The following is a 25,476-nucleotide window of genomic DNA, read 5'->3' as shown; positions in this document are numbered from 1 at the left end:
TTTAAAAGTTTGGGCTTACATGTTCAGGAAATAATTTTTGCAAACTATTTAGTAGGTGTAACTTGTGTAGGTAGATTTGGTGGGATAATTTTCAAAGTGGACATGTGCATGTACGCCTGCTTTGAAAATTGGTGTAACTCAAGCACTTATTTGCTGACTTTATGTGCAACGTTACAAAATTATCCTCTTAGTGGTAAAAAGAAAGAATTACAAAGTACAGAAGAAAAATAAGACAATTCTAGGATTCTCAGTATTGTCTCTCCTCCCTTTATATTTCTTGCCTGGCCTCTCTTGTTCTTTTTTTATGGTGCCCTTTACAACAGCGCCCTCTAGTGCACAGATGCATCTAGAGAAGAACATTTTCATCAGTACAAATGTATGGCAATGCTATAATATATAACATTTATTTATATAGTAACAAATAAAGCTAGTGAAATTTAACAACGTTAATTGATAACAAATTCTACATAAATAGTATGACTCTGTTCATATATTTTCACAAACTAATTTGCAAATTTTTTCTTGTTTCTTCTTATTTTATATTTAAATAATTGGTATAAACAGAAGGGACTCCAGGAATCCTGTTGCACAGAGATATTTTTGCTCTTCTGATAGATTTCAGCCATATAAATAGTCAACTTTAGTTGTCAGCTGGCTGAAGCTGGTTGGATGTCCACAAATCACATATGATCTTGCTTAAAATAAGAGGGCTGTGGAACAGATCTCAGGCGAACAGCAGCTTTTAAATCCTTACCTCAGTATGCATTTCACTAATACATGTCATAGTGGGCTTGTTTTCCTGCTATGTATTCCTGACCAATATTTTGGTTCGTAGTGCAGAGTTCTGGTAGCTGTCTTGGCTCTGAGGAAAACTAGAATCTTAGTAGATTGCTTGTGAAGATTTGTGGTATTGCACTAACACAAAAAAGTTTCTGGTACATGAGCTTTGCCCTGTTAGCTTGCTTCTTCATATGACAGTATCTTGTCTGTAAAGCTTTCAGTTATTCCATCACCTTTCTAGTTATTCTAGCTTAAAGCAGTTAATATTTTTCAGGACATGGGATAGACCCTGTCCGATAGATTCACATGTGCACCACAGTACTGCTGTTATCCCTGAAGAGCAGTGAAAGTTTCATTAGCAAATTACGGGCCTGCTTTACTAAGTTTTTTTTCATTGGCATAGAATGGGAGAAAAGCCTATCAGGTCAGTTTTAAAAGCTTTGCTTGTGTAAAAATGCCCACATACAGGCGTATATGAGCCGCCCGCAAGCAATGCAGATTTTAAAAAACATAAAATACCTCTGCGCACATGAGGAATAAGGAAGTGGAAAAGAGACTGGGCATGGGTGCTCCAAGGCCAAGCCAGCACTTAAACTCCGAATTTTAAAATTGAAAAACCCAGCACGTGTACTCAAGATATCCGTGTAACTTTACTGCTGCTCCTGACGAGGAGCAATTCTGTAAGCCTTGATTTTTACATTTAGAGGACTGGGTGAGGGGTCCGGGTCAACTGGGCAGCGTGCACGAAGAAAGAACCAGAGGGGTCTGAAAGAACACGCTGTTCACTAGACAAACTAGTAGACTAATTGGAAAAGTGGGAATGAGCCTCACATGAGCATGTTTTAAAATTTGCTGACATACATGTGTAAAAGCCGACAAGGTCCTCTGGAAGAAACATGCTCGCTAGCTGTGCTTGAGTACCCTCTTAAAATTAGAAGTATACTTACATGCGGTTGGTGCACTTTTAAAACATACGTGTGTAAGTGTGTGCACAATTAAAAATGCCAGCATATCCTCACTCGTGTGCCGATAAGCGTGTGTAAGGGTGCATGCTTGCTGGTTTTAAAATTACCATCTATATGTCTTATTCTTAAACCACTTTTATTGTTGGTGGGAGAACAGTATTTCAAATGAAATAAACTAAATGAATTAATTGTCTAATTGATTAAAATAATAATTGTTCCTCTCATTATAACTGAGGGAAAAGATGTTTTATTGGTCAAAACAGTGAACTGCAGGCTAGTTGGGAGTTTCTGAAATTCATGAATTCAAATCCCATTGTTCCACGGATGTGTGGCAAAATAAGATAAACAGTTACTGTGAGGTAAATTTTCAAAAGAGTGTTTCTTAGCTGTGTAAATCATTTTGAAAATTGCCCCTCCTCCATGCAGGAGCAAAGGGGTGGCACCAGGGTGGGGTAAGGGCAGGCCTGTGGAAATACACACTGGGATTTAATTTTGAAAGCATCCCCATGGCACTGGCTTTTGTTGGATTTTCAAAGGGAAATACGCAGGGGGTTTCCCTTTGAAAATAAGCCTGCGGGCCAGTATATGCAGGGTTTGAAAATTACCCTCTTCAGGTATATTAAAGTGCTTGGCACTAAGGAACTGCTGGATTGTGGTAAAGAGAAGTTGGGAATACTGGCAGTTTTGGGAAGTGGGAGTAGTGTCTTCACAACAAAATTAAGATTGGTTTGGGAAAAAAGGCATTCATTAACTGCAAACTCTAGTAGATCTTTTGTGTTAGGTAGAGAATAAGTGATTATGATGTAGCTCTGTGAAACAAAATAAAGTATTGGTACTAGTCAGATTCTTCAAGATGTCACCTTGCCTAGCCCTTGGCCATCTTGTTTCCTTTGTTTGGTTGTATCCCTGGGTGTCATACTGTTTTCTATTTCACATACTTGTCTCTGTTCATGAGTTGGATTCTTTCTCTCTCTGCAATTACTGTAAGATACTTAGATCTTAAGAGATCTTTCTGTAGTAATACTTTGCCTGACAAAGCAGGCATGTTTGAACTAGTCTACATCAAGAAATAAAATATGCTAAATATCTCCGTTAACTAAATAGGAACTGAAGTGATTCAGTTGGATCTGAATTTGTCATAAAAGTTTGCCATTGTGATCTGATCCAGATTATAACTACACATGGAAAAAGAATCGAAGATCCAGACAAATTATGGTGACCTAGCCAAGTTAGAATCATGAGCGGGTCATGGACAGTCACTTTTCCCGATTGAAAACCTAGTTGTAGCAGCTTATGGTTTGCAACCTGATTTCCAAACCCCAGACCAGACCCTAATGCTCCACCTGGGCCCAGAGGATCCACTTAAACTGCTCCCTACTGAGCCAAGCATTTTCCACTCTACCTTATTGAAAAATTTAGCCCCTCTGGAAAGCATTTCTGTTATGCTATATTTTATGTGTTATAACTCTCTAATGTCTATAATAAGTATTGCCTCCTATCGGCATTGACTCCTAATCCTCGTTCTTAATCGGATCTTACTATCTGCTTTTGACTATAGACCATAACCCGCTGATAGATTGATATCTCATTAATTAACTGTTAATTGTGATGCAACATGCTTTGAACTCTTACAGTGGGAAAGCATGACAAAAATAAACGATGATGAGGGTGATATAGGGAATAAGTTCATAGGATAAGGCAGGGGCCCAGTGTGGCATTGCCATTGAAGTCAGTGGAAGACTGACAGGCACCATATGCTTCCTTTGATTTCTAGCATAGAAGGTTGTTAGGATAAGACTATGATAATGTTCTTGCCATGTTATAAAATAATGTGACTATGCAAGATTATCTCAAGAGACCAAACCAAAAAATTGCAAAGAATCGTTTGAATCAGTCCTGGCAGTGGGTCTTTAGGGAACACCCCAAAAAGTAAAATAGCTTTGAGAATGTGTTTGTGCCAAAGACATTGAAATGTACGTTGAAGATCTCTTTTTTTTTTTTTGGAAGAGATTACTCTGTTTCCACTCTAGTGGCAGAGTATATATCAAATTGGATGCATTCTTTGAAGCATTACATTTGAAAGAGTCTGAAAAAATGATTGTGCTAGCTTTTAACTAGCACATCAGGGAGGCTGTATTTGATTATTTTGCTGAGAATTGTGGATAAGTAGGCTATATGGTTGATAAATATATAAATGAATATTTCCTGGAGGTTAATACTGGGCAATAAAGTTCTGAACAGTGGGGTAATGTACAAATTCACAAATATTTCATACCCCTGTCCCTTTCCTCCCCAGTAAATTAATTTCTAAACATGTTTCCCCTCATAGAAAGCAACTCATCAGGGAGACAGGGAGATGTGACAGGCAAAATTACTTCATGACCTGTTGATAATAATATAGAAAGCTAATATAAATTAAATTTTAATTTGCTTTTTTTTTAATGGAAAATTAGCAGTTGCAGTTTGTAATTGTATAAATATAGTTCAGAAATTTGAAAAATTGGAGTTCATTGTTTGAGGTAAAGGATATGTTTGATATGCTTACGTTTAGTCAAGTAACTCTACAATTTCTAAATTATAAGTCTAGTAAAATACTTAAGTGCAAATCTGGTTCCAGTACTAACTCCTGTCTGCCAAGGAACTTTGTCTATGGTAAACAAATAGAAATCCCCATAGCAACATATTTTTGGGTCGATAGTAAAAGTTTGGATTTTCCTTTTGGAAAAAAAAAATGAACTGATAATAGTACTAATGCCCTGTTCACCCAGGGCTTGCTCACCAAGGGCCCTTATTTTATCCAGCTGTTCTTTTACTGGATGCTGGCATTCTCCCCATCAATTGTTATCTTTTTAGTAGGAAAGACTATTCTCAGACCAAAAGATACCGCAGACAGTATCATCTTCAGCCAAAGAACGTCTGTGAGATTCTGGTTTACAATTGCATTGGCTCTGTCTGTATCCTAAAAGTACTGATGCATGCTACTTAAGGAAAACAAGTAGCATTAATGGCTAAAGGGAGAACATCTGAGAGGATATGCTGATGACCTTCTTACTGAATAGAGGAAAAATGCATGTGAAAGCTGGGCCTGGATTGCAGAAGCAAACAATGGGCTGAAACTCAAGAAGTTGTGCCTAAAGAAAGCGGAGTGTTACAGGCACAAAGAAAGGCCAGTGTCAGGATGCTAGAATAATATGGTGGGCCTATTCTGTTTTAGGGAAGGTGAATGCTAAAAGATGGCTGATTAAGCACATGTTGGAGACTTATGAGCCATGCACTGTTGCCAGACAGGCTTCAGTTTTTCAGAATGGGTTGATCCAATCCTGTTTTTTTTTTTTACCGCACTACATATAGGGACTTGCCCACCTGCTTTTCCTAAGGGAAACTATATGAAAATCAGAACTTCGGGTCCATGCATGCAGTGGGGGTAAAACCAGAACCTGATCTAACATGTCCTAAGAAATAAAATGGAGTCTGTTGGCAAACCCTAGAGCAGTAATGTATGCTTCCAAGCTTTTGCTGTCCATTGCCCCCCTTATTTTATACAACGACCCTATGTTCAGGAGTTCAGGCACTGAAAAGAGAGGCTCTCAGTGAAATTGAAATAGTTTCAAAGTCTGGGCTCTTCTTTCTTCTAAAGAAGCAAATTACAGTGAGGTGCTATTTGCATTCTGAGTGTGAGAAAGAGGACATTGAAGAGGTAGGAGGTTTACTGAATTCTGTGTGCAGGGTGGAGACTGACTGTAGAATTAGGTAAAAAAAGGTTGGATAAAAACAGGATTAAAGCACAGTATATCTGAAAACTCGTCAGCTGGCACACAATGGGCACAATCCCTGTCATTGCCTTACATACATTTCTAAAACTTGGATAGATAGGGAAATGGTGGTGGTGGTGAGTGGTACGGGTGGTGGTGGTGGTGGTGTGGGGTGTTGATTGTGGCAGAATCAATTCCAGTTCATGATTCTGCTTATTTACTCTTTGTCTTTGTCATAGGTGATGTATAATCCTTTCTCTGTTACTCCTTAGCAGAAAGAATAAGCTACTGTACAACATTATTTATTTCTACTGTTTGGGATGTGTTTTTAGTAGATATCTTGTGCACCCTGTGCATCATTTTACTCTGTACCACCATTAGATGAATGAGTGCTTTTGGAAAGATTCTTCTTTTTAAAGTGGTGCACCTGCTATTTTTTTAATCTCTTGCTTATGGCTGTATCTATTCTTTATTCTTCAGTAATCTTAACAACCTATGCTGCTAGTTACAGGCAGACCGAGAATAACTAGTTTATCATTCAGTTTGCATTAATAATTTTGATGCCTTAGCTTCAGTAAAGCAGTGCAAATGATGCAAGAGTACCCAGACAATAGTAGTTCATAGCATGGCAAAGCAAGGTGACCTGGATACTCAGAGGAAATCCTGTATGTGCATGACTCCTAGTGAACGGCTCCAGCCTTCTGCCTAGGGAGGGTAATTTTCAAACAGTGCTTTTCTCGCAGAAATGGCCATTTTGAAAATTGTCTGCCTGATATGCATGTAAAATTACGCACATAAGTTATTTTTAAAAGAATTTATGTGCACAGTTGGGCTTTTGAAGATAGCTACTTTTAAATGCATTACTCTTTTGAAAGTTCACTCGATAGGGCTGAATTTTCCAAAGGTTTTACGTGCCTAAATGAGCTTTTGAAAATTGCTACGATATATGATACTTTTATGTGAAGAGCTCTTTTGAAAATTCACTCCATAGTGGAGAGACATTCTGGGGGCTGGAGTCTGAGCAGGGTATGGATTTACGTGCTTACTTTTCAATTTTGAAAAGTATACACAAACATTTTCTCGGAAAATCTCCCTGCACAAAGTAGCAGGCAAACCTTATGTAGGGAATTTTGCTGGGATAATTGTTGTGCGCCCCGTCTGTGCCCGGCCCACGCACGAGCCTGCTCACCTTGCTAGCTCCTCTGCAGGTCACGGGTTGGCCTCCCCAGTGGCAGCTGCGAGCTCCTCCAGGCCTCGGCATCCCACGGCGGTGGTCGCCGGGCCTTCCACTGTGTACCAGGCCTCATGCCGGAGTTCGGCATCCTCAGTGGCATTGGCCACGCCCCTATGCGCGTGTGCGTGCGGACCGCCCGGCCTCTTGTAGGGCCAGGGGTGGGTCCTAGCTCCGCGGCGTGCCCTGATTGAACGTACGATATAAGGAAATTCCTGCCTGCACTTCCTTGCCTTGGCAATCGGGTCGGCACTGTAAGTGTACTAGTTTGCCTCCGCGTTCACAGTCTTGTTCCAGCGTCGTCCTGTTCCAGCATCCTTCTGTCCTGTCTTCCCAGGTAGTACCCTCGGACTGGCTCTCTGGTCTGACCCTGGGCCTGCTCCTTGACCATTTGCTCGCTGCCTGGATCTTGACCTCTGTCTGCCTTGTGACCTCATCTGATCTCTGGAACCTGACCCCTGCTTCGTTGACTACTCCTTGGACTGATCCTCAGAACCTGATCTCGGCTGCCACTGACCACATCTCCTGATTCTGGCTTTGTCCCTTGCCTTGTCATTGCCTATGCTGTACTGGCCTTCCTTGCTCTTCCAGACCTACAGCCTAGTGTCTGACTGCACTCCCTTGCTGTTCGTGGGCACGCCTCTCTACTACCTCTTCGGGAGACCCTGCGAGGCCCACCTAAGTCCAAGCGGTCCGGGTCCCTACGGGCTCTACCTGGGGGGACCACGGGCTTCCAGTCGTGAAGTTCATCCTAGCCTCTGTCTCCTCCTGTGCTCCACCCCCTGGGGGCAGGTGCTTCCTGGTCCCTACCAGGGAGCCGTTCTACTCTGCTCCAGGACAAGGGTCCACCTCCAAGCGCAACAATAATTTTCAAAGCAAACTTATGAACATAAGGTTGCTTTGAAAATTGGTGTAATTTGTGGTTATAACTGCCTGGAAATTTATGCAAGCTGTAAGAAATTACTTCCTTAGAGGGTAATTTTGCAACTCCCTGCATAGATTCAAAGTGCTAATGACACAAAGAAGCATCTGATCTTCAGTAAAAGAAAAAAAAAGCTTTATTTCTATGGATGTAGAACAGAAACGCGCCCTAACAAACCATAATTTGTCAACTTTCCATCTCTTTGCTACATTCAGTATACCGCACTGACGTCTTGTGCTGCTAAAGCCATCATGGTTATTTTACTTATTGAGAAAGCCGGAACACAGATTTCAGAATTCCTTTGCTTTTTAAAATAAACGTCAGCAGGTTTTTAAAGTCCTGACATTAATGAATAAGTGAGGAAAAATCCCTGCATTACTGAAGTGTTTTTGATAGAAAAGGACATTTTGTTCTTTCTCTGGGTATTTGTGAGCTCCAAAAGATTATGCTAACTTAATGCCTAAGAATTACTTTTGTTGAATTATTAGTTTTGTCTTTTGCTAGGCTTGCGAAGGTCACTAACTTGAAGCAACTGTTTCTGTTTCTGTTCTTAAACTGGAATAGCCATCATAATTCATCAAACTCTGATAACCATAAGAAAAATACATATTAGCTTATGATAATATACAATCCCATGAGCCCACAGGACATAGAGAAACATAAGAAAGCATGCCTAAGACATGCCTTGAAAGAATTAAATTTCAAGCAGGATGAATCTTTATTAATAGAGTGATCAAGGGGGAGGATCAGTTTTGACCCTAGACCATATGCTGAGGATTACAAATGTCTACCATGCTCAGGCTTACATGTTACATAGTAGGTTTTCAGTTCTGCAATCCCCAAAACTCATTATGGTTTTTGGACTGTATATTTCTTCTTTGGCTTTGGCTACTTGTCATGTCAAGATGTTTCCCACAATGTCTCTCTGAAACGCATGATAGAAAATCCTGCTATAACAGAGCACTTTATACCCCAAAACTCCCATTATAGAAAGAAAAATCATAGACTTGGACTATGTTTCATTATCTAGAAAAAACGTCTATTGTTTGTAATGCATCTATAGGTAGTTATTTAGTTTAGATTGTGATCACAGAATTAACTAGAAGCTGGATCTGTCTGGCAGGGCTGCAAGCAGAACAATAACTAGAAATCCTAGTGGGAATGCAGGCACTCATTTAGCCACGTCTTTCTGACAGACTACTCAGGGAACCTAGCAGGCCACATGTCAGGTAACAGCTACACTAGCTGAGGCAGCTATTTAGATTGGGCTGTGATGGTAGAATTGAGCTATCATCTGGATCTGTCTAAAAGGCTGCAAGTGCTAGAAGACTTACCAGAAACACAAGTGCTCAGATAGGCAGGTCTGACTGACACGTTACTTAGGGAACCTGGGAGGCCAGAAGTTTAGCTAATAAATTATTATAAAGCTATCTGGTTAGACAAAGGGAAGAGTCGGGGCTGGATGTGAACTAAGTCGGAGATCTCGTCTGCCCTCAATGGCAAGTAAGGAAGATGCCAAACTGTCCTGTGTAAGGCGAGCTATCTTACAAGCAGTCACGCTTTATGGCTGACTGTTGGAATATATCCTTATAGGTGAATTTTCAAAAGTTTACACACACAGCAACACACATATATACATGTATGTGATGCATTCGCATGCAATCCGTAGTTTATAAAGGGGTAACATACGCACGTATATGAGCCTTTGCGAGAAAAAGCCAGAGCAAGAAAGAGGCATGTTAGAGGCGTGTCAGGGCCTGGTTTACATGTATGTTCATAAGCTATTTTAAAAGTGATTTGCACGCAAATGAAAACTACACGAGTATATTTACTACTGCACATTTACATACACAACTTCAAACTTTCATGCTGTTTTGTTACTTGGTGTTTGGCCTGCTGGCTTCTCAGGGTGAGTGGACACAGCAGCAAGCTAGGGGATGGTAGTGCCTGTCCCTGGGACAGACTGGCTATATTCAGGGGGAGGGGGATTACTGGGACATACTGCGCTCTACTGGGGGTACAAGTAGTATACCTGGGGACTGCAGGGCTGGGTGGGATTCCGTGGTGGTGAAACCATATCCAAAATGACTCTCCTGGGCTTATGAGTAATAATGTCACAATGGTTGAGGTGGAGGAGAGAACAGAGGAGTAGGATTGTATTCTTTAGAGAGAGTATACAGAACTAGGGTACAATTTTTGGATCTCTCAGAAGAGCAAGTCATGTGCATCTTCAGATTCAACAAGGAACCCATATTTTATCTATGCCAAAAGTTAGAATAGGACCTGTAACTTTCCACTCACAGGGGCCACGCCTTGCCTGTATCCATTAAGGTCACTGCCACCCTGGCATTTTTGGCCACTGGCACCTTCCAGACACCTCTAGGGGTCATAGTTGGAATAAGCCAGTCTGCTGCTTCCATGTGTATAGATCAGTTCCTGGGTCCCTTTCTCAGGAAAACACACCACTATATCACTTTCCTTCAGAGCAGACAGCAACAATAGCAAATATTGAAGGCTATCGATTTACACCCAAATTCCTATAAGAGCACCTGGGGATGATGAGGCCACCTACTGCAACTGAAACGGCTTCCACTCCCACAATTTGCAGGTGATAAACGCCAAGGACATCATCTTGGATGTCATGCCCAGGTTCCATGCTACATCATCTTGCAGGCAGGAATTCATGACCACTCCCAGGAAGGCCATATCACCAGAGGCTGGCTTCTAGGTAGGAATGTACTTATCACTATCATCACACAGCTACCAAGTCCTCTTTTGGTCTGCCTCCTCCTATCTAGGTGGACTTATAACATTGGCCCAGGAGGATTGCTCCAAACCTGACCTGGGTGCTACCCCCCTGCCCAGCACTAAAGGACAACTACCTCTGCTCTTCTCTGTGCCTCCCCTACAGGTGATAGAGGATATCCATGAAAAACTTGGCTCATGATTCCGCCTGCTGATCCACAGACTGCTGGAGAGGCTTACTATAATAAGACCTACTGGCAGACCAGGGCAGTCATCGAGAGAACCTTTGGCCTACTCAAAATGTGTTTCTGATACCTGGACAAATCTGGAGGATGCCTTCTCTACATTCACCTAAGATCTGTGAGATCTTTCTAGCCTACTGCATGCTTCATAACCTGGCCAAAACCATAGGCCTGCCTCCTCCAGAGGGACTAGAAGATAATCTAGATGAGAGGAATAGGAGGCACATGACTTGAGTCAGGAGAAATTGCTTGAGATATATCAACAGACTCAACAGCAGGCTATACATAAAGGAACTCTCTGATACAAAAGGACATTTTAGATGGTGAAGGTTACATTTATTTACATGGAGTGCTCACTGTGATGATGAATAAAATCATTATTTCTGGCTTCCTTGGCCAGCCTTCTTTTTCAGAGTGGGGGAAGCTCTGTTGCCTTGGGCTGCCTAAATCTTGTGCTCCTCTGCAGTGGGGTTTTACCATCTTATGCACCCTCAGAGGGCCTGGGACCTGGAGGAAGTGGCTCATCGAGATAGCTGCTGGAAGGGGAGGGCTCTGAGGCAGCTGCAAGGATGGGCTAGCAAGCAGTTTTGGGGCCTATCCTCCTCTGCCACCTGTGGCCTCAGAGAAGGAGGAGAATTTCTCTCTAGTAATAGTGGTCAAGGTGGTGTTGGTGGTGGTGGTGCTACAGCAGGCTGCCTCGCTGAAGGTGGTGGTGGTAGAAGAGGAGGTTGAACCACAATGGATGGTGGTGGAGGAATAGGTGGAGCTAACTATGGGGCAAGGAGAACTCTGACCTGCGGAGGCACCATCAAGGGGTATTAGTGGTGCTGCCCATACTGGTGAGGGCTGCATCCAGAAAGGCATCATGTAGTATGAAGCTGGTGGGGCTGTGGCTGGCAGGAAGGCATTCTCTGAAACATCTCCTTCCACACAGCTTCCTTCTATTTGCAAATGCTCCTGCCGCATACCCTGCATCTCTAGCCACATCCCATCTCTTCTGTTACCACATCAAGCAGGCCCTGCAGATCATGCCTGAGGTCACAGATCTCCACGGCTTGAGCATTCAGGTCCATTATACACCACTTCATTTGAGTGGCCTGCATCTCCTCTTGACTCTGACAGCCGAGGTCCTCCTGAGCTCATCTACCCTCCTCCAGCCTTGCTGCATGCTCCAAGAACTCTGGGTTTTCTTTAGCAGATATAAGGGTGGGCAGGTTTATGAAGCAATTACCAGATGGAGCCAGGGGGGTCTTATGAAGGAAAGCTGGGCACTACATGGGAGAATAGACTGTGTGAGCAGGGAAAAGCTTTGCAGTGTTGCTATTTGTACTTCAGACACCTGTTGTCATCCACCTAAGCCTTCATCTCTGTAGGCATAAAAATATTGCTGTTTCCTTCACATCTGAAGGTTTGTGCACATTGAAGAGCTTAAGTTAAAGTGGTAGCAACAGCAGCAACCAGCGTCAGATGACTTTAGCTCCCAATAGCACCTTTATATGGCACCTCTTCTATATTGTTAAATGTGCAGTATTGGAAAGAGCTATTGTATGTGTGCCTCTGGTCTCCCTGTGCCTCTGGTCTCCCTGTGCTATTGGGTAAGCAGAGCAGATTTGTCAATCCATTGAATACACCTGGGGGTAGTGGCGGGCTGCCATTACATTTCTTTGTCCCTGTAAATAGGAAAAATGGGTCTTGCCATTTATGTATCCAGGGTCACCCCATGTTTGCTTGCATTTATAATCACAGAGCGAAACTTAAAGGAAATAGCTGGGGTGCTATCCCACCCCAAAATTCACTCCACTTTCACCTTCACTGCTATGCAACTGATCCCCATTTTTATCCTGTACAGTCTATAATGGAACCACCCTCCTCCAATCCAGAATAGCTACTCTTTCAACATCTGTTACTCCAGGGCCTACCCTATGTTAACTCCCTGCTCCTTTCTCTTCCCCTGCTCTCCTCACTCTTCGCCCCCCCCCCCCCCTCGCGCCCTTTTCATTGTGTCCATCCAATCCTTTCTACCCCAAGGCCTTTTCATAACTCAGTCTTCGCTGGTGGCTAAAAGGAATCAGTAAGTTCTGCTTGGGAAATGTTTTAAAAGTATTGGGGAGAAGTAAATTATTGGGGTATATTAATTAGTGTGTTTGTGTGTTTGTTTTTTAAATAGTCAGTAAAACAGCTTATAAACAGAAGTTAGTGTTTGTTTTTTAAATAGTGTTTATAAACAGAAGTTAATGTTTGTTTTTAAATAGTGTTTGTTTTAATACATAGTCAGTAAAGCAGCTAATAAACAAAGGGGATAGTAAGTAAACTACGGCTCTAGCGCTAAACTTTCAAAAGGGATACTTTGATAAAATGAGAAAAATAGTTAGAAAAAAACTGAAAGGAGCAGCTACAAAGGTAAACAAATGTGCAAGAGGCATGGACAGTGTTAAAAAATACCATCCTAGAAGCACAGTCCAGAAGTATTCCACACATTAAGAAAGGTGGAAGGGAAGGCAAAAACGATTACCCCGCATGGTTATAAAGGTGAGGTGAAAGAGGCTATTTTTAGCCAAAAGTTCTTCATTCAAAAATTGGAAGAAAGGATTCAACAGAAGAAAATAGGACAAAGCATAAATGCTGCAAGTTAAATGTAAGACATTGATAAGACAGGCTAAGAGGAATTTGAAAAGAAGTTGGCCGTAGAAGCAAAAACTCACAGTAAAACCTTTTTAAAAGTATATCCGAAGCAGAAAGCCTGTAAGGGAGTCAGTTGGACCGTTAGATGATCGAGGGGGTTAAAGGGGCACTTAGAGAAGATAAGGCCATCGCGGAAAGATTAAATGATTTCTTTGCTTCGGTGTTTACTGAAGAGGATGTTGGGGAGATACCCGTTCCGGAGAAGGTTTTCATGGGTAATGATTCAGATGGACTGAACCAAATCACAGTAAACCTAAAAAATGTGGTAGACCTAATTGACAAACTGAAGAGTAGAAAATCACCTGGACTGGATGGTATACATCCCAGGGTACTGAAGGAACTAAAAAATGAAATTTCAGATCTATTAGTTAAAATTTGTAACATCATTAAAATCATTGTACCTGAAGAGTAGAGGGTAGCTAATGTAACCCAATATTTTAAAAAGGCTCTGGGGCAATCTGGGAAACTACAGACCGGTTAGCCTGACTTCAGTGCCAGAAAAAATAGTGGAAAGTGTTCTAAACATCAAAATCACAGAACATATAGAAAGACATGGTTTAATGGAACAAAGTCAGCATGGCTTTACCCAGGGCAAGTCTTGCCTCACAAATCTCCACTTTTTTGAAGGGGTTAATAAACATGTAGATATAGGTGAAACGGTGGATGAGGTGTATTTGGATTTTCAGAAGGCATTTGACAAAGTTCCTCATGAGAGGCTTCTAAGAAAACTAAAAAGTCATTGGATAGGTAGCAATGTCCTTTCGTGGATTACAAACTGGCTAAAAGACAGGAAACAGAGTGTAGGATTAAATGGACAATTTTCTCAGTGGAAAAGGGTAAACAGTGGATTGCCTCAAGGACCTGTACTAGGACCCGTGCTTTTCAATATATTTATAAATGATCTGAAAAGGAATACGACGAGTGAGGTAATCAAATTTGCAGATGATACAAAATTATTCAGAGTAGTTAAATCACAAGCAGATTGTGATAAATTCCAGGAAGACCTTGTGAGACTGGAAAATTGGGCATCCAAATGGCGGATGAAATTTAATGTGGATAAGTGTAAGGTGATGCATATAGGGAAAAAATAACCCATGCAGTTGCACAATGTTAGGTCCCATATTAGGAGCTACTGCCAAGGAAAGAGATCTAGGCATCATAGTGGATAATACTTTTAAATCGTTGGCTCAGTGTGCTGTGGCAGTCAAAAAAGCAAACAGGATGTTAGGAATTATTAGGAAGGGAATGGTGAATAAAATGGAGGATGTCATAATGCTTCTGATTCGCCCCGTGGTAAGACCGCACCTTGAATACTGTGTACAGTTTTGGTCGCCGCATCTGAAAAAAGATATGGTTGCAATGGAGAAGGTACAGAGAAGGGCAACCAAAATGATAAAGGGGATGGAACTGCTCCCCTATGAAGAAAGACTAAAGAGGTTAGGGCTGTTCAGCTTGGAGAAGAGTCGATAGAGGTCATTAAAATCATGAGAGGTCTAGAACGAGTAAATATGAATCAGTTATTTACTCTTTCGGATAATAGAAGGACTAGGGAGCACTCCATGAAGTTAGCATGTAGCACATTTAAACTAATTGGAGAAAATTCTTTTTCACTCAGTGCACAATTAAACTCTGGAATTTGTCGGCAGAGGATGTGGTTGGTGCAGTTAGTGTAGCTGGGTTTAAAAAAGGTTTGTATAAGTTCTTGGAGGAGAAGTCCATTACCTGCTATTAATCAAGTTGACTTAGAAAATCGCCACTGCTATTACTAGCATCAGTAACCTGGGATATACTTAGTTTTTGGGTACTTGCCAGGTACTTGTAGCCTGGATTGCCCACTGTTGGAAACAGGATATTGGGCTTGATGGACCCTTGGTCTGACCCAGTATGGCAATTTCTTATGTTCTTATGTTTGTATTCCCTCTTCACTCTCATCCCCGCATCCCGTAGCTGTTACCTTTTTCTTCCCCTCTAACCCTTCTTTCAAATCCCCCCACTTGGTTCCCCATCAACTCCTTAGGTCCACTCACATATGCAGTCATTCTTTCATATCCCCCCTTGCACCCTCCACTGTTGATATAACCCTCAAACCCTTCCAACCTATGATCTATCGCCTTCAGTCTACCTCTTCTATAAAACTCCTCTCCATGGGAAGCTGCAAGATTCTCCTTTATCCCCAGGGCTGAAGATGCATATCACCTGTTGAAAAGTGATGACAGGCAGAGTTTTGGACCTATTTGTATAGAATTGGGAAGTTACATAGTGGGTCAGGAGAGAGTAGCCATGACAATCTCCAGCAGCTCTAGCACACTGAACCTCTCATTCCCTTCATGGGTAGTCATAAGCCTGACAGTGATCTGCAAGTGCCTGCAGCATTTGTACTCAAAATCAGTAACAGCCCATTGATCTGGTGTAAGCTTACAGACTCTGCATTGACCTCTATCCCTCCCCATGAAAGGCTTCCTGTTAAAGCTGAAACCTGTGCAAGGGCCTGTGAGTGTGTTCTGCTTCACAGATCACACGCTGATTTATAATACTAATGTTGCTGTTGTGTTAAAACCTCTGAGGCTCAGGTTGCACCTCCACCCCCCCTATGAAGCTTTAGTGACTCCATTTGGTACTCTGACTCATTGTTTAGGAAGTGGAGAGCTAAGAGGTCAGTGATGACAAACCTTTCTGCAGTGTTGTGTCCAATACAAGAAGTTCATTCAAGGGAAGAAGATATACACTGTATACCCTCTAAAACAAAATATATATATGCAGGCAGCTGAAAGGTTATCTGAGTGGAGGACTGAGATTAATGAACAGACCTGCATGGATACCTTCATGCATGGCAGTGTGCCTGGGTGACTAAGTGTTTTCAAGAGGGTGTCCTAAAAGGGCCATTATTGAGGAGGAAAAGGACCAACACAGGCATCAAACAAAACACAGATTCACAAAGCTATGAAAATATCAATATAAGCATTTATCAAAAAAGAAAGATTTAAAAAAAATTCAAACTATTTACAATTTTAAATTAAATATGAGGGGAATGGGCGGGGGAGAAGGGAGCTCTCTAGGGACTTAAGTATTTACAGAACATAAATAAAATGGCTGGGGACCCTAGGAGGCTCAGTCATGAGAGGCCTAGGAGGCTGGTCAGTGTGGTGGTTGCATTATATAGATGAGCTCAAGAGCACCTGTGTCAAACTCTTGAGTCTCGGCAAGCCACTCCAGGACTGCCACCACCTTCCTGAAGTTGTCGTGCAGGCTGCAAAATTCTTCTCACATCCTCTCCTCAGCCCCCCCCCCCCAATGGTATTTTTGTGTGCACTCTTGCACTGGTGCGGATGCTCCAGCACAACATTGGCCTCTGCTGCCAAGTATTCTGGAAGAAGGTCTCCAAGGATCTGCAAGACTTCTTTGTCCTGCAAGGATAGGACAAGCTCAGAACCTGAGGTCCCGGCCCAAAAGGGGAGAAGGCCCTCCAGGGAAAGGGAGAAGGATAGCTGGTAGAGAAATGGGGGTCAAGGTGTGCACTTTAAGACCCATACCCTCACCCATCAACTGCCCCACCATTAGCAGCCCTTATCTCCCTATTGCCTGCCAAAATCCTTATCCTCAACTGTCCCCACAACCCATCCCTACCCAGCCCCCTCTTATGCCTCTATAATCTCCCAAACGCCAAGTCCACATTTTACCCCATTCCCAGCCTCTAATTATTCCCCCAATACCCTCTTTTACCTCACCCACATTTATTGCACAAAACACACCCAAACTCTCAACCACCACATTACCACCAAACCCCACCCCACCTGAAGTACCCCATTATCCCCAAGCCCCACCCCACTATTTCCCCCCCCCCCAATAAAATCCAGCATCCACCTCCATCCCCTACCCCCACCCACATTACTAATACATACTATAAATTTATCCCATGTGGGTAGTTTGCTCTGTGATTGTAGATGGCCCAGACACTGCCCCCCCTTTCCCCGACCATCGTAGGAAGAGCATGTGCTCATATTTCACCAACAGGGATAGCAATTTGTAGATGTCCCTCGTGGTAAAGTTAGACTGGAGTGTGGAGCAGCCATTTTGGAATGAGCCAGCCCTGGAAAAACCGGAAGTTTGTGGACACCGAAAAAACATAGTTTTGTGCAACTGTTTGCACACGTATGATTTCATGTTACATATGCTTATAGTTGTGCAATTTCTAGGATATGTATGTTTATAAAAGATATGGGGCAGATCTTCAAACCTGCATGCGGGCGTAGATTTGTTTGCGCAACCCAGCGCGAACAAATCTACGCCCGATTTTATAACGTGTGCACTGCCGCGTGCATGTTATAAAATCCAGGGTCGGTGCACGCAAGGGGCTGCACAATTGTGCAACTTGCATGCGCCGTTCCGCGCAGCCTTCCTCCGTTCACTCCAAGGCCCCCACCTTCCCCTCCCTTCCCCTATCTAACCCACTCCCCAGCCCTAACTAAAACCCCCTCCTGACCTTTACCTGGAAAGTTATGCCTGACTCCAGGCAGGAGTAACTTGTATGCGCTGGCCAGCTGCTTGTGCACAATCCCCCAGCACAGTATAGACAAGATTTTAAATAAATAAATGTGCATGTTTGCCTTCCAGAAAGTAGGCTTCTTTAGTCTGGGTGGAACTTCTTGATAACATATAGGGGTGCTTCCATTATCCATGAATATCCATATCCAGATCAACCATCATCCCAACCCTTTTTGAATGAGGAAGGCAATTTTTACACTGTACCCATGGGCCTGCAACCTGATTTTCAACAGGATACTCCTCATGGAAAATACCATCTGGCAGGGCAATACGGGTAAATTGGTACCCACATACATTGGAAAAAATTTTAACATGAAAGTAGTATGCTCACACATTTTCAAAATACAATGATCAGTTTCTTAAACAACCCTTTACCAGGCCCACACAAATAACATGAAAGAGTTGGAAAACTGCTCTGTACAAATTGTTTTTTGGTATAATGAAATGGAGAGGTTATAATAGCAAAAGAGAGGGAGGTGACATCATTTTTGACATTGAGAAAATGACTTGATTTGGCATATTATCAATGAATGAATGGTTTGTCTTTATGATGGTGGCTGTGCAAAGCTGTTAGAGGTAGATTTTAAAAGCCATGCGCATGCAAAAAACAGCCACATATGTGCATAAGATACACACATTTTAAATAGCCAGGAAGGATGCGTGTACATGAATGTACATGCATCCAGAAAAGGGGCAGGATATGGTCAATCCATATTTTTCCTCAGCCAGCACATGGAAAGATAAAACAATTTCTTTGCTTCGGTGTTTACTGAAGAGGATGTTGGGGAGATATCCGTTCCAGAGATGGTTTTCAGGGGTAATGTTTCAGATGAATTGAACCAAATCACAGTTAACCTGGTAGGCCAGATTGACAAACTAAAGAGTGGTAAATCACTTGGACCAGATGGTATATAGCCCAGGTATCTGAAAGAACTAAAAAATGAAATTTCAGACCTATTTCAATTAATTTTTAACCTATCATTATAATCATCTGTTGTACCTGAAGATTGGAAGATGGCCAATGTAACCCCTATATTTAAAAAGGACTCCAGGGGTAATTCAGGAAACCATAGACCAGTGAGCCTGACTTCAGTGCCAGAAAAATCGTGGAAACTGTTACAAAGAATAAAATCACAAAACATTCAGATAGACATGGTTTAATGGAACACAGCCAACATGGATTTACCCAAGGGAAGTCTTGCCTCACAAATCTCCTACATTTTTTTGAAGGGGTGAATAAACATGTGGACAGAGTTCAACTAGTAGATGTGGTGTATCTGGATTTTCAGAAAGCGGTTGGACTTTTAGATGATCGAGGGGTTAATGGGTCACTTAGGGAAGATAAGGCCATCACGGAAAGACTAAGCAAATTCTTTGCTTTGCTGTTTACTGAAGAGGATGTTGGGGAGATATCCGTTCTGGAGACAGTTTTCAAGGAACGATTCAGATGAACTGAATCAAATCATGATGAACCTGGAAGATGTGGAAGGCCAGATTGACAAACTGAAGAGTAGTAAATCACCTGGACCAGATGGTTTACACCCCAGGATTCTGAAAAAAAGTAAAAAATTAAATTTCAGACCTATTTCAATTAATTTGTAACCTATCATTAAAATCATCCATGGTACCTGATGATTGGAAGGTGGCTAATGTAGCCCCAATATTTAAAAAGGGTCTGTGGTGATCTGGGAAACTATAGAGCATTGAGCCTGACTTCAGTGCTGGGAAAAATCGTGGAAACTGTTATAAAGAATAAAATCACAAAACATTCAGATAGACATGGTTTAATGGAACACAGCCAACATGGATTTACCCAAGGGAAGTCTTGCCTCACAAATTTCCTACATTTTTTTGAAGGGGTGAATAAACATGAGGACAGAGTTGAACCAGTAGATGTGGTGTATATGGATTTTCAGAAGGTGTTCAACAAAGTCCCACATGAGAAGCTTCTAAGAAAACTAAAAAGTCATGTGATAGGAGGCGATGTCCAGTTGTGGATTGCAAGCTGGTTAAAAGACAGAGAGTAGGATTAAATGGACATTTTTCACAGTGGAAAAAGGTAAACAGTGGAATGCCTCAGGGATCTGTACTTGGACTTGTGCTTTTTAATATATTTATAAATGATCTGGAAAGGGGTATGATGAATGAGGTGATCAAATTTGTGGATGACACAAAATTATGCAGAGAAGATAAATCTCAAGCGGATTATGATAAATTGCAGGAGGAACTTGTGAGACTGGAAGATTGGGCTTCCAAATGGCAGATGAAATTTAACATGGACAAATGCAAAGTGATGCATTTAGGGAAAAATAACCCTTGCTGTATTACACAGTGTTAGGTTCTATTTTAGGAGTTACCACCCAGGAAAGAGATCTAGGTGTCATAAGAACATAAGAAATTACCATGCTGGGTCAGACCAAGGGTCCATCAAGCCCAGCATTCTGTACACTAACTGTACTAACCACATCCTCTGGCAACAAATTCCAGAGCTTTATTGTGCGTTGAGTGAAAAAGAATTTTCTCTGATTAGTCTTAAATGTACTACTTGGTAGCTTCATGGAATGCCCCCTAGTCCTTCTATTATTCGAAAGTGTAAATAACCGATTCACATCTACTCGTTCAAGACCTCTCATGATCTTAAAGACCTCTATCATATCCCCCCTCAGCCGTCTCTTCTCCAAGCTGAACATTTGTGAGTCAATGTCCCTATCCCTGTCAGCGCGGGCCCGTACAGGAGACCGGCACCCATGGACGCGGCCAGGGCAGGTGAGCGGGGGCTGGGGGAAAGTTTGCCCATGAAATTTCACGGGCAAACTTTACCGCCTAGCCTCTAACGCAGGGGTAAAGTTAGGCGGTAATTTAGCAGGTTAAAGATGCAGCTAAACTGCAGGTTAAAAAGGCAATAGTCGGGGCGCACGTTACTGTATGGGAGGGAATAGCTAATCGGAGTGTTTACATATCATTTACATGCCGCGGGTGGAAAGGGTTACCCGTTGATTTAAAGAAGCGGTAAGGATGGGTTAAAAGGGATAGTGAATCGCGGGTTTGACTTACGCGGCCAAATTGCGGGTACAAAGCGGGTTAGAAACGGGGTAATCGCGGCCGCGCTTTACTGTATCGGCCTGTTATTAGTAGGCTTGTGTGTGTGAGAAAGAGACTTTATCAGGCTTAGCCTGACACTTTGATTCGGGATGAGTTTTCGGGAAGTGGGTTGGGGTTTGGGGGGGGGGGGCGGTGTTACAGAAACATTCAGAGGTATTCATTGTAAAATTGACATCATTAATAAATTTTAGATGTTACAAGCAATGACACTTCTAACAAGAGGAGTTGATTCGTAGACTGCACAAATCAACTCATTTTCATTGCTTATAAGGACTAAAATTTTTAATGATGTCAATTTTACAATGAATACCTCTGAATGTTTCTGTAACACCGCCCCCAAACCCCAACCCATCTCCCGAAAATTCAGCCCGAATCACAGTGCCCCTTTACAGTGATTCATTTATTGAGTGTCAGGCTGAGCCTTATAAAGAGTCTTTTTCTCTCTCATGCGCATGTAAGATATACATGTAAAGGCTGCAGACATGCATGTGAAGAGTATTTTAAAACCTACGGGGGTCATTTTCAAAGGAGTTACACATGTAAATGTGACATACTATCGTAGCAATTTTCAAAAGCTATTTACTCGAGTAAAGTGCACTTACTTGAGTAAATCCTATGGACAATTCAATGGCATATATTGTAGCAATTTTGAAAAGCCCACTTACTTGAGTAAAGTGTATTTACTCGAGCAAAAACCAGTTTTGCTCGAGTAAATGCTTTTTAAAATCTACCCCTACATGTATACTTGATAAAATAGAGTGTATCTTTCCGCACGTTTATGGGTGCACATGTGGCCCTTTTAAAATCTACCCGTTACTGGGTTCACTCAATATTTACTTGGGTAAATGTCTCGCCAGAAATGCAGTTTAAGTCTAAAATTAGAAAACAGATCGTAAGCCTTTCATTGCTTTATAGCAACTGGATTTTCTTTAGGTTTATGTATGAAATGCTGTGAATAGAGGATTTACCAGCAGTGTTGTAACTGTGAAGTGAAAAAATAATAATGAAAATTGATTACGGTAACTATGTACTTTTTTTGCTGTACTTCTTGATTTGCGGGTAGCGTATTCTGGCAGTGCCCATTTTATTTGGTCAGTTTTAAAACTGTACATTTAAAAGTCTGCAAAATGTTTTTAAGGGACCGGCCTCAGGGCTTCTTTACAGTGCTGGGAGTCCTGGATTTGACAGGGATGCGAGGCTTGGGTGTATTATAGAGGCAGCATGCTGAAGCTCTGGTAGAGGGAAGGAGAATGGTTGCCATGTAATGACCAGTCAGTGATGCTGAGGGTAAGTCTCGGAGGATACGTCCCTCCAAATCTTGGGTCAACTTCAGAAACCAAATGTAAAATTGTACAAAATGTTCAGGAATGTAAAGTGTTGCCATGACCAAATACTGAACACTGTATTTTGAGCGTATGTGAAATATTCAGTATTATGTCAACGTATATTGATATCTATCTTTATCTATATGTAATATTGAATATTATATGTAAGTGAAAATTGGAGACAAAAATAAGATGATTATAAGATACTGCTATTTGTAACCACTAGTCAATGTTATTCTGTATATAGCATGGTTTATTGAGTAGATACATAATTTAATTTTGTTTCACTATTACTTTGTATTTAACAGTATATTGCTAAAAAAAAAGTTATACAATGCTTCTAAAATTTGTCAGTTATTCTATATTTGTTCATTATTAAAGATCAGTATTGATATATTTTTTATCATTTTAAACTTTTTAAATCTTTTAATAAAATAGTTATACTTTCCTCTGGCTATGTCCTTTGTGCCCTTCAGACCAGTCTGAATTCCTGTCAGATAATTAATGTCCAAAGCAATTAAAAAGTACATTTGTATTGCAGGAATTCTCCTTTCATCATGGTGTGTCACCAGCTGGGGCTGAAATAAACATCCTGTATCCCAGGAGAGAGCATGTATAGAAGGAATGGCCTCATGGCCAGTGTGACGGTCACCTCCGCCACACCAGAGGTACTGTACCGTACAGAGCACAGAGCCGCTGTTTGTATAAAGCTTTGCTACATAGATGCCAATTTTTAAAGGGAGCTGGAAGCCTAACATAGGGAGTTAGGCTCCTAAACTGGTCCTCTTGAAAATCTGCTAGAGCTGAGAACTTAAATTTATGTTCCTAGTTTCTCTGGGCTGCTAAATTTAGAAGCCCAAAACATGGGTGAATATAAGGGTGGAGTTAGGGTGGGAAAACAAAGTTAGCTGTTAAGCACTGATTTTCAGTGTCAAGCACCTAACTTAGGGGCCTGAATGTAGGCCAGTAGGGGTGTGCATTCGTTTTCACCGTATTGGCGATCCGCAACGTGTACTGCACTATTCGTAGTATTTGTGGGGAAGCGAAACGTATAGCGATTCCCCATGAATACACGAATATTCGCCGAATTATACGGCCACCTAAATAAAAATTTAAACAACCCCCCCAAGACTTACCAAAACTCCCTGGTGGTCCAGCGGGGGGTCCGGCAGCCATCCCCTGTACTCACACCCTCGGTGCCGGGTTCATCATGGCGCCGATAGCCTTTGTCACAGGGGCTACCGGTGCCATTGGTCAGCCCATGTCACATGGCCATCGGCGCCATCTTGTGCTCCTACCATGTGATAGGGGCTGACCAATGGCACCGGTAGCCCCTGTGACACAGGCTATCGGCGCCATGATGAAACCAGCACCGAGGGTGTGAGAGTGCAGGGGATGGCTTCTGGACTCCCCGCTGGACCACCCGGGAGTTTTGGTAAGTCTTGGAGGGGTCAGGAGGGTGGGGGGTTATAGTTAATTTTAATTTTAGCTGGGACACGAATATAAATCGCCGTATTAACGCATTGGGGTGCCATACGGCCGAATGCAACGCATTTGCTCCCCGACGAATCCGAATCACGAATGCAACGTATGGCGTCCCTCTGCACATCCCTATAGGCCAGTGAATAGCAGGGCTAAATTCAGACTTGTAAATTTTAGGTGAATTTTCAGCTGAAAACATATTTCTAAGTTTGGCTGAAAATAACCTAACTTGGGCACCTTATGTAGCTGCCTAAATTTAGGGTCTTGGCTTTTTTTGAATATCAGCCTCAGTTACTGTAGTACAGCAGTACTGTTGACCTTTTTTGATCTGATTATAACTCTAAGTGGTGATTTTTATATTTTTTTAAAATATTAATTTGGATTGAATTTTTAGTATATACATTAGGGCAATTTTCAAATTTGTATGGGTAGTTGCAAAGATTGCAGGTGCATTTTACCCACAATCTTTGAAAATTACCCAGGGAAAAAGTAACTGGAAAGATGTGTACCTGCTTTATTTGCAGGTACTTTTTCCCACGTGTAGTTTAGAAATTGCAAACCTATGCACGTTGTTGCATTCCCCACTCTGTCCCTGTCCCCTGGGAATACCTCTACTCATTACAGGTAAAAGCAGGTGCATTATGTGGGGAGGGTGAGCAGTTTTCAAAAATCCCTTTAACTGGGTAAATGGCCTTTGAAAATTGTCCTCAATATGAGGACTGCGATATACAATTTGCGGGCAGAGGTTTATGCCACACGGTTAATAAAATATGCGCATTCCTGCTCCGAAAATACAGCATATATTTGTATTACAGGAACATGCATACTTTCTGTACTGATTTTATAAAAATATGCACGTGTATTTTACATGCATAATAATTATAACAATTGTAATACTAACCCAGAATTAAAATGCTGAAGCAGGTGTTTTATAAAGTGTATGTGTATATTCTTTCTAAAAAGAACGCGCTTTCAAGCATGTACTTGTGCACGTGCTTGAAATCATCAGTTCACCCAGACCTTCACCTGTTCACCCTGAACCAGAACCAGTTTACCCAGATCTCCAACCCAATAAGACAAAAGACAAGTCCAATTTCAATTACACAAATGAATTCACAGGTGTAAAAGTATTCAGATAAGTTTGGTAATGCATGCATGTGTACCGCTCAAAAAATAGCAGCTTGCATGCGTACTTATGAATGCCATCCTGGAACGCCACTATACAGCCCTTTCTTCCATGTTAACATTTATGCATGACAATGCAAGTATGCGTGTATTCTTGAGGTTTATAAAATAGCATATACTTGCATGCATGCTCCCCGTGATAATTACCTCCTACAAGTAAACAATCATGTTTTTCACCTTTCAACACATTGGGGTAAATTTTCAAAAGGTTTAACCAGCTAACTTCAGTAGTTAGCTGATTAAAACCCTGCTTTTAAAAATGTTCCCCTACTTCCTAAATTTATAAGGTGGAAACATTTAGCCCAGCAAAAAAGGAGTAACTTCAGGGTTGTTCCTGAGGTGGGCTGATGCCTTAGCTGGTTAGTGCTGATTTTCAGTGCTAACAAAATAAGTTTAGGTGGGCAACCCCAGTCACACAAATAGCCGTCCTAAATCTAATCAGTCAAATTTTAACTGGCTAGATTTAGAAGAATTTTCAATTGAAAACCTAGCCAGTTAGACTTAGCTGAAAACTGAGCTAG

The 25,476-nt window shown here is 41.8% G+C and overlaps 1 protein-coding gene across 8 annotated transcripts in view; it reads left to right on the top strand.

The window, feature by feature from the left end:
• The window catches only part of RALGPS1 (Ral GEF with PH domain and SH3 binding motif 1), a 965,034-nt gene that overhangs the window by 170,886 nt on the left and 768,672 nt on the right, over window positions 1-25,476 (top strand). For all 8 annotated transcript variants that reach the window (XM_029614240.1, XM_029614239.1, XM_029614238.1 and 5 more), the window contains one exon: window positions 22,830-22,956. In XM_029614240.1, coding sequence (XP_029470100.1) covers window positions 22,900-22,956 — 57 coding nt within the window. In that variant the 5' untranslated portion in view covers window positions 22,830-22,899. The remainder of the gene's footprint in view (window positions 1-22,829; window positions 22,957-25,476) is intronic.

Source organism: Rhinatrema bivittatum, chromosome 8 (genome assembly GCF_901001135.1).
Source record: "Rhinatrema bivittatum chromosome 8, aRhiBiv1.1, whole genome shotgun sequence".
Lineage (NCBI taxonomy): Eukaryota > Metazoa > Chordata > Amphibia > Gymnophiona > Rhinatrematidae > Rhinatrema > Rhinatrema bivittatum.
Note: the sequence above shows the minus strand (reverse complement) of the source record. Positions and strands in the feature narration are given on the sequence as shown.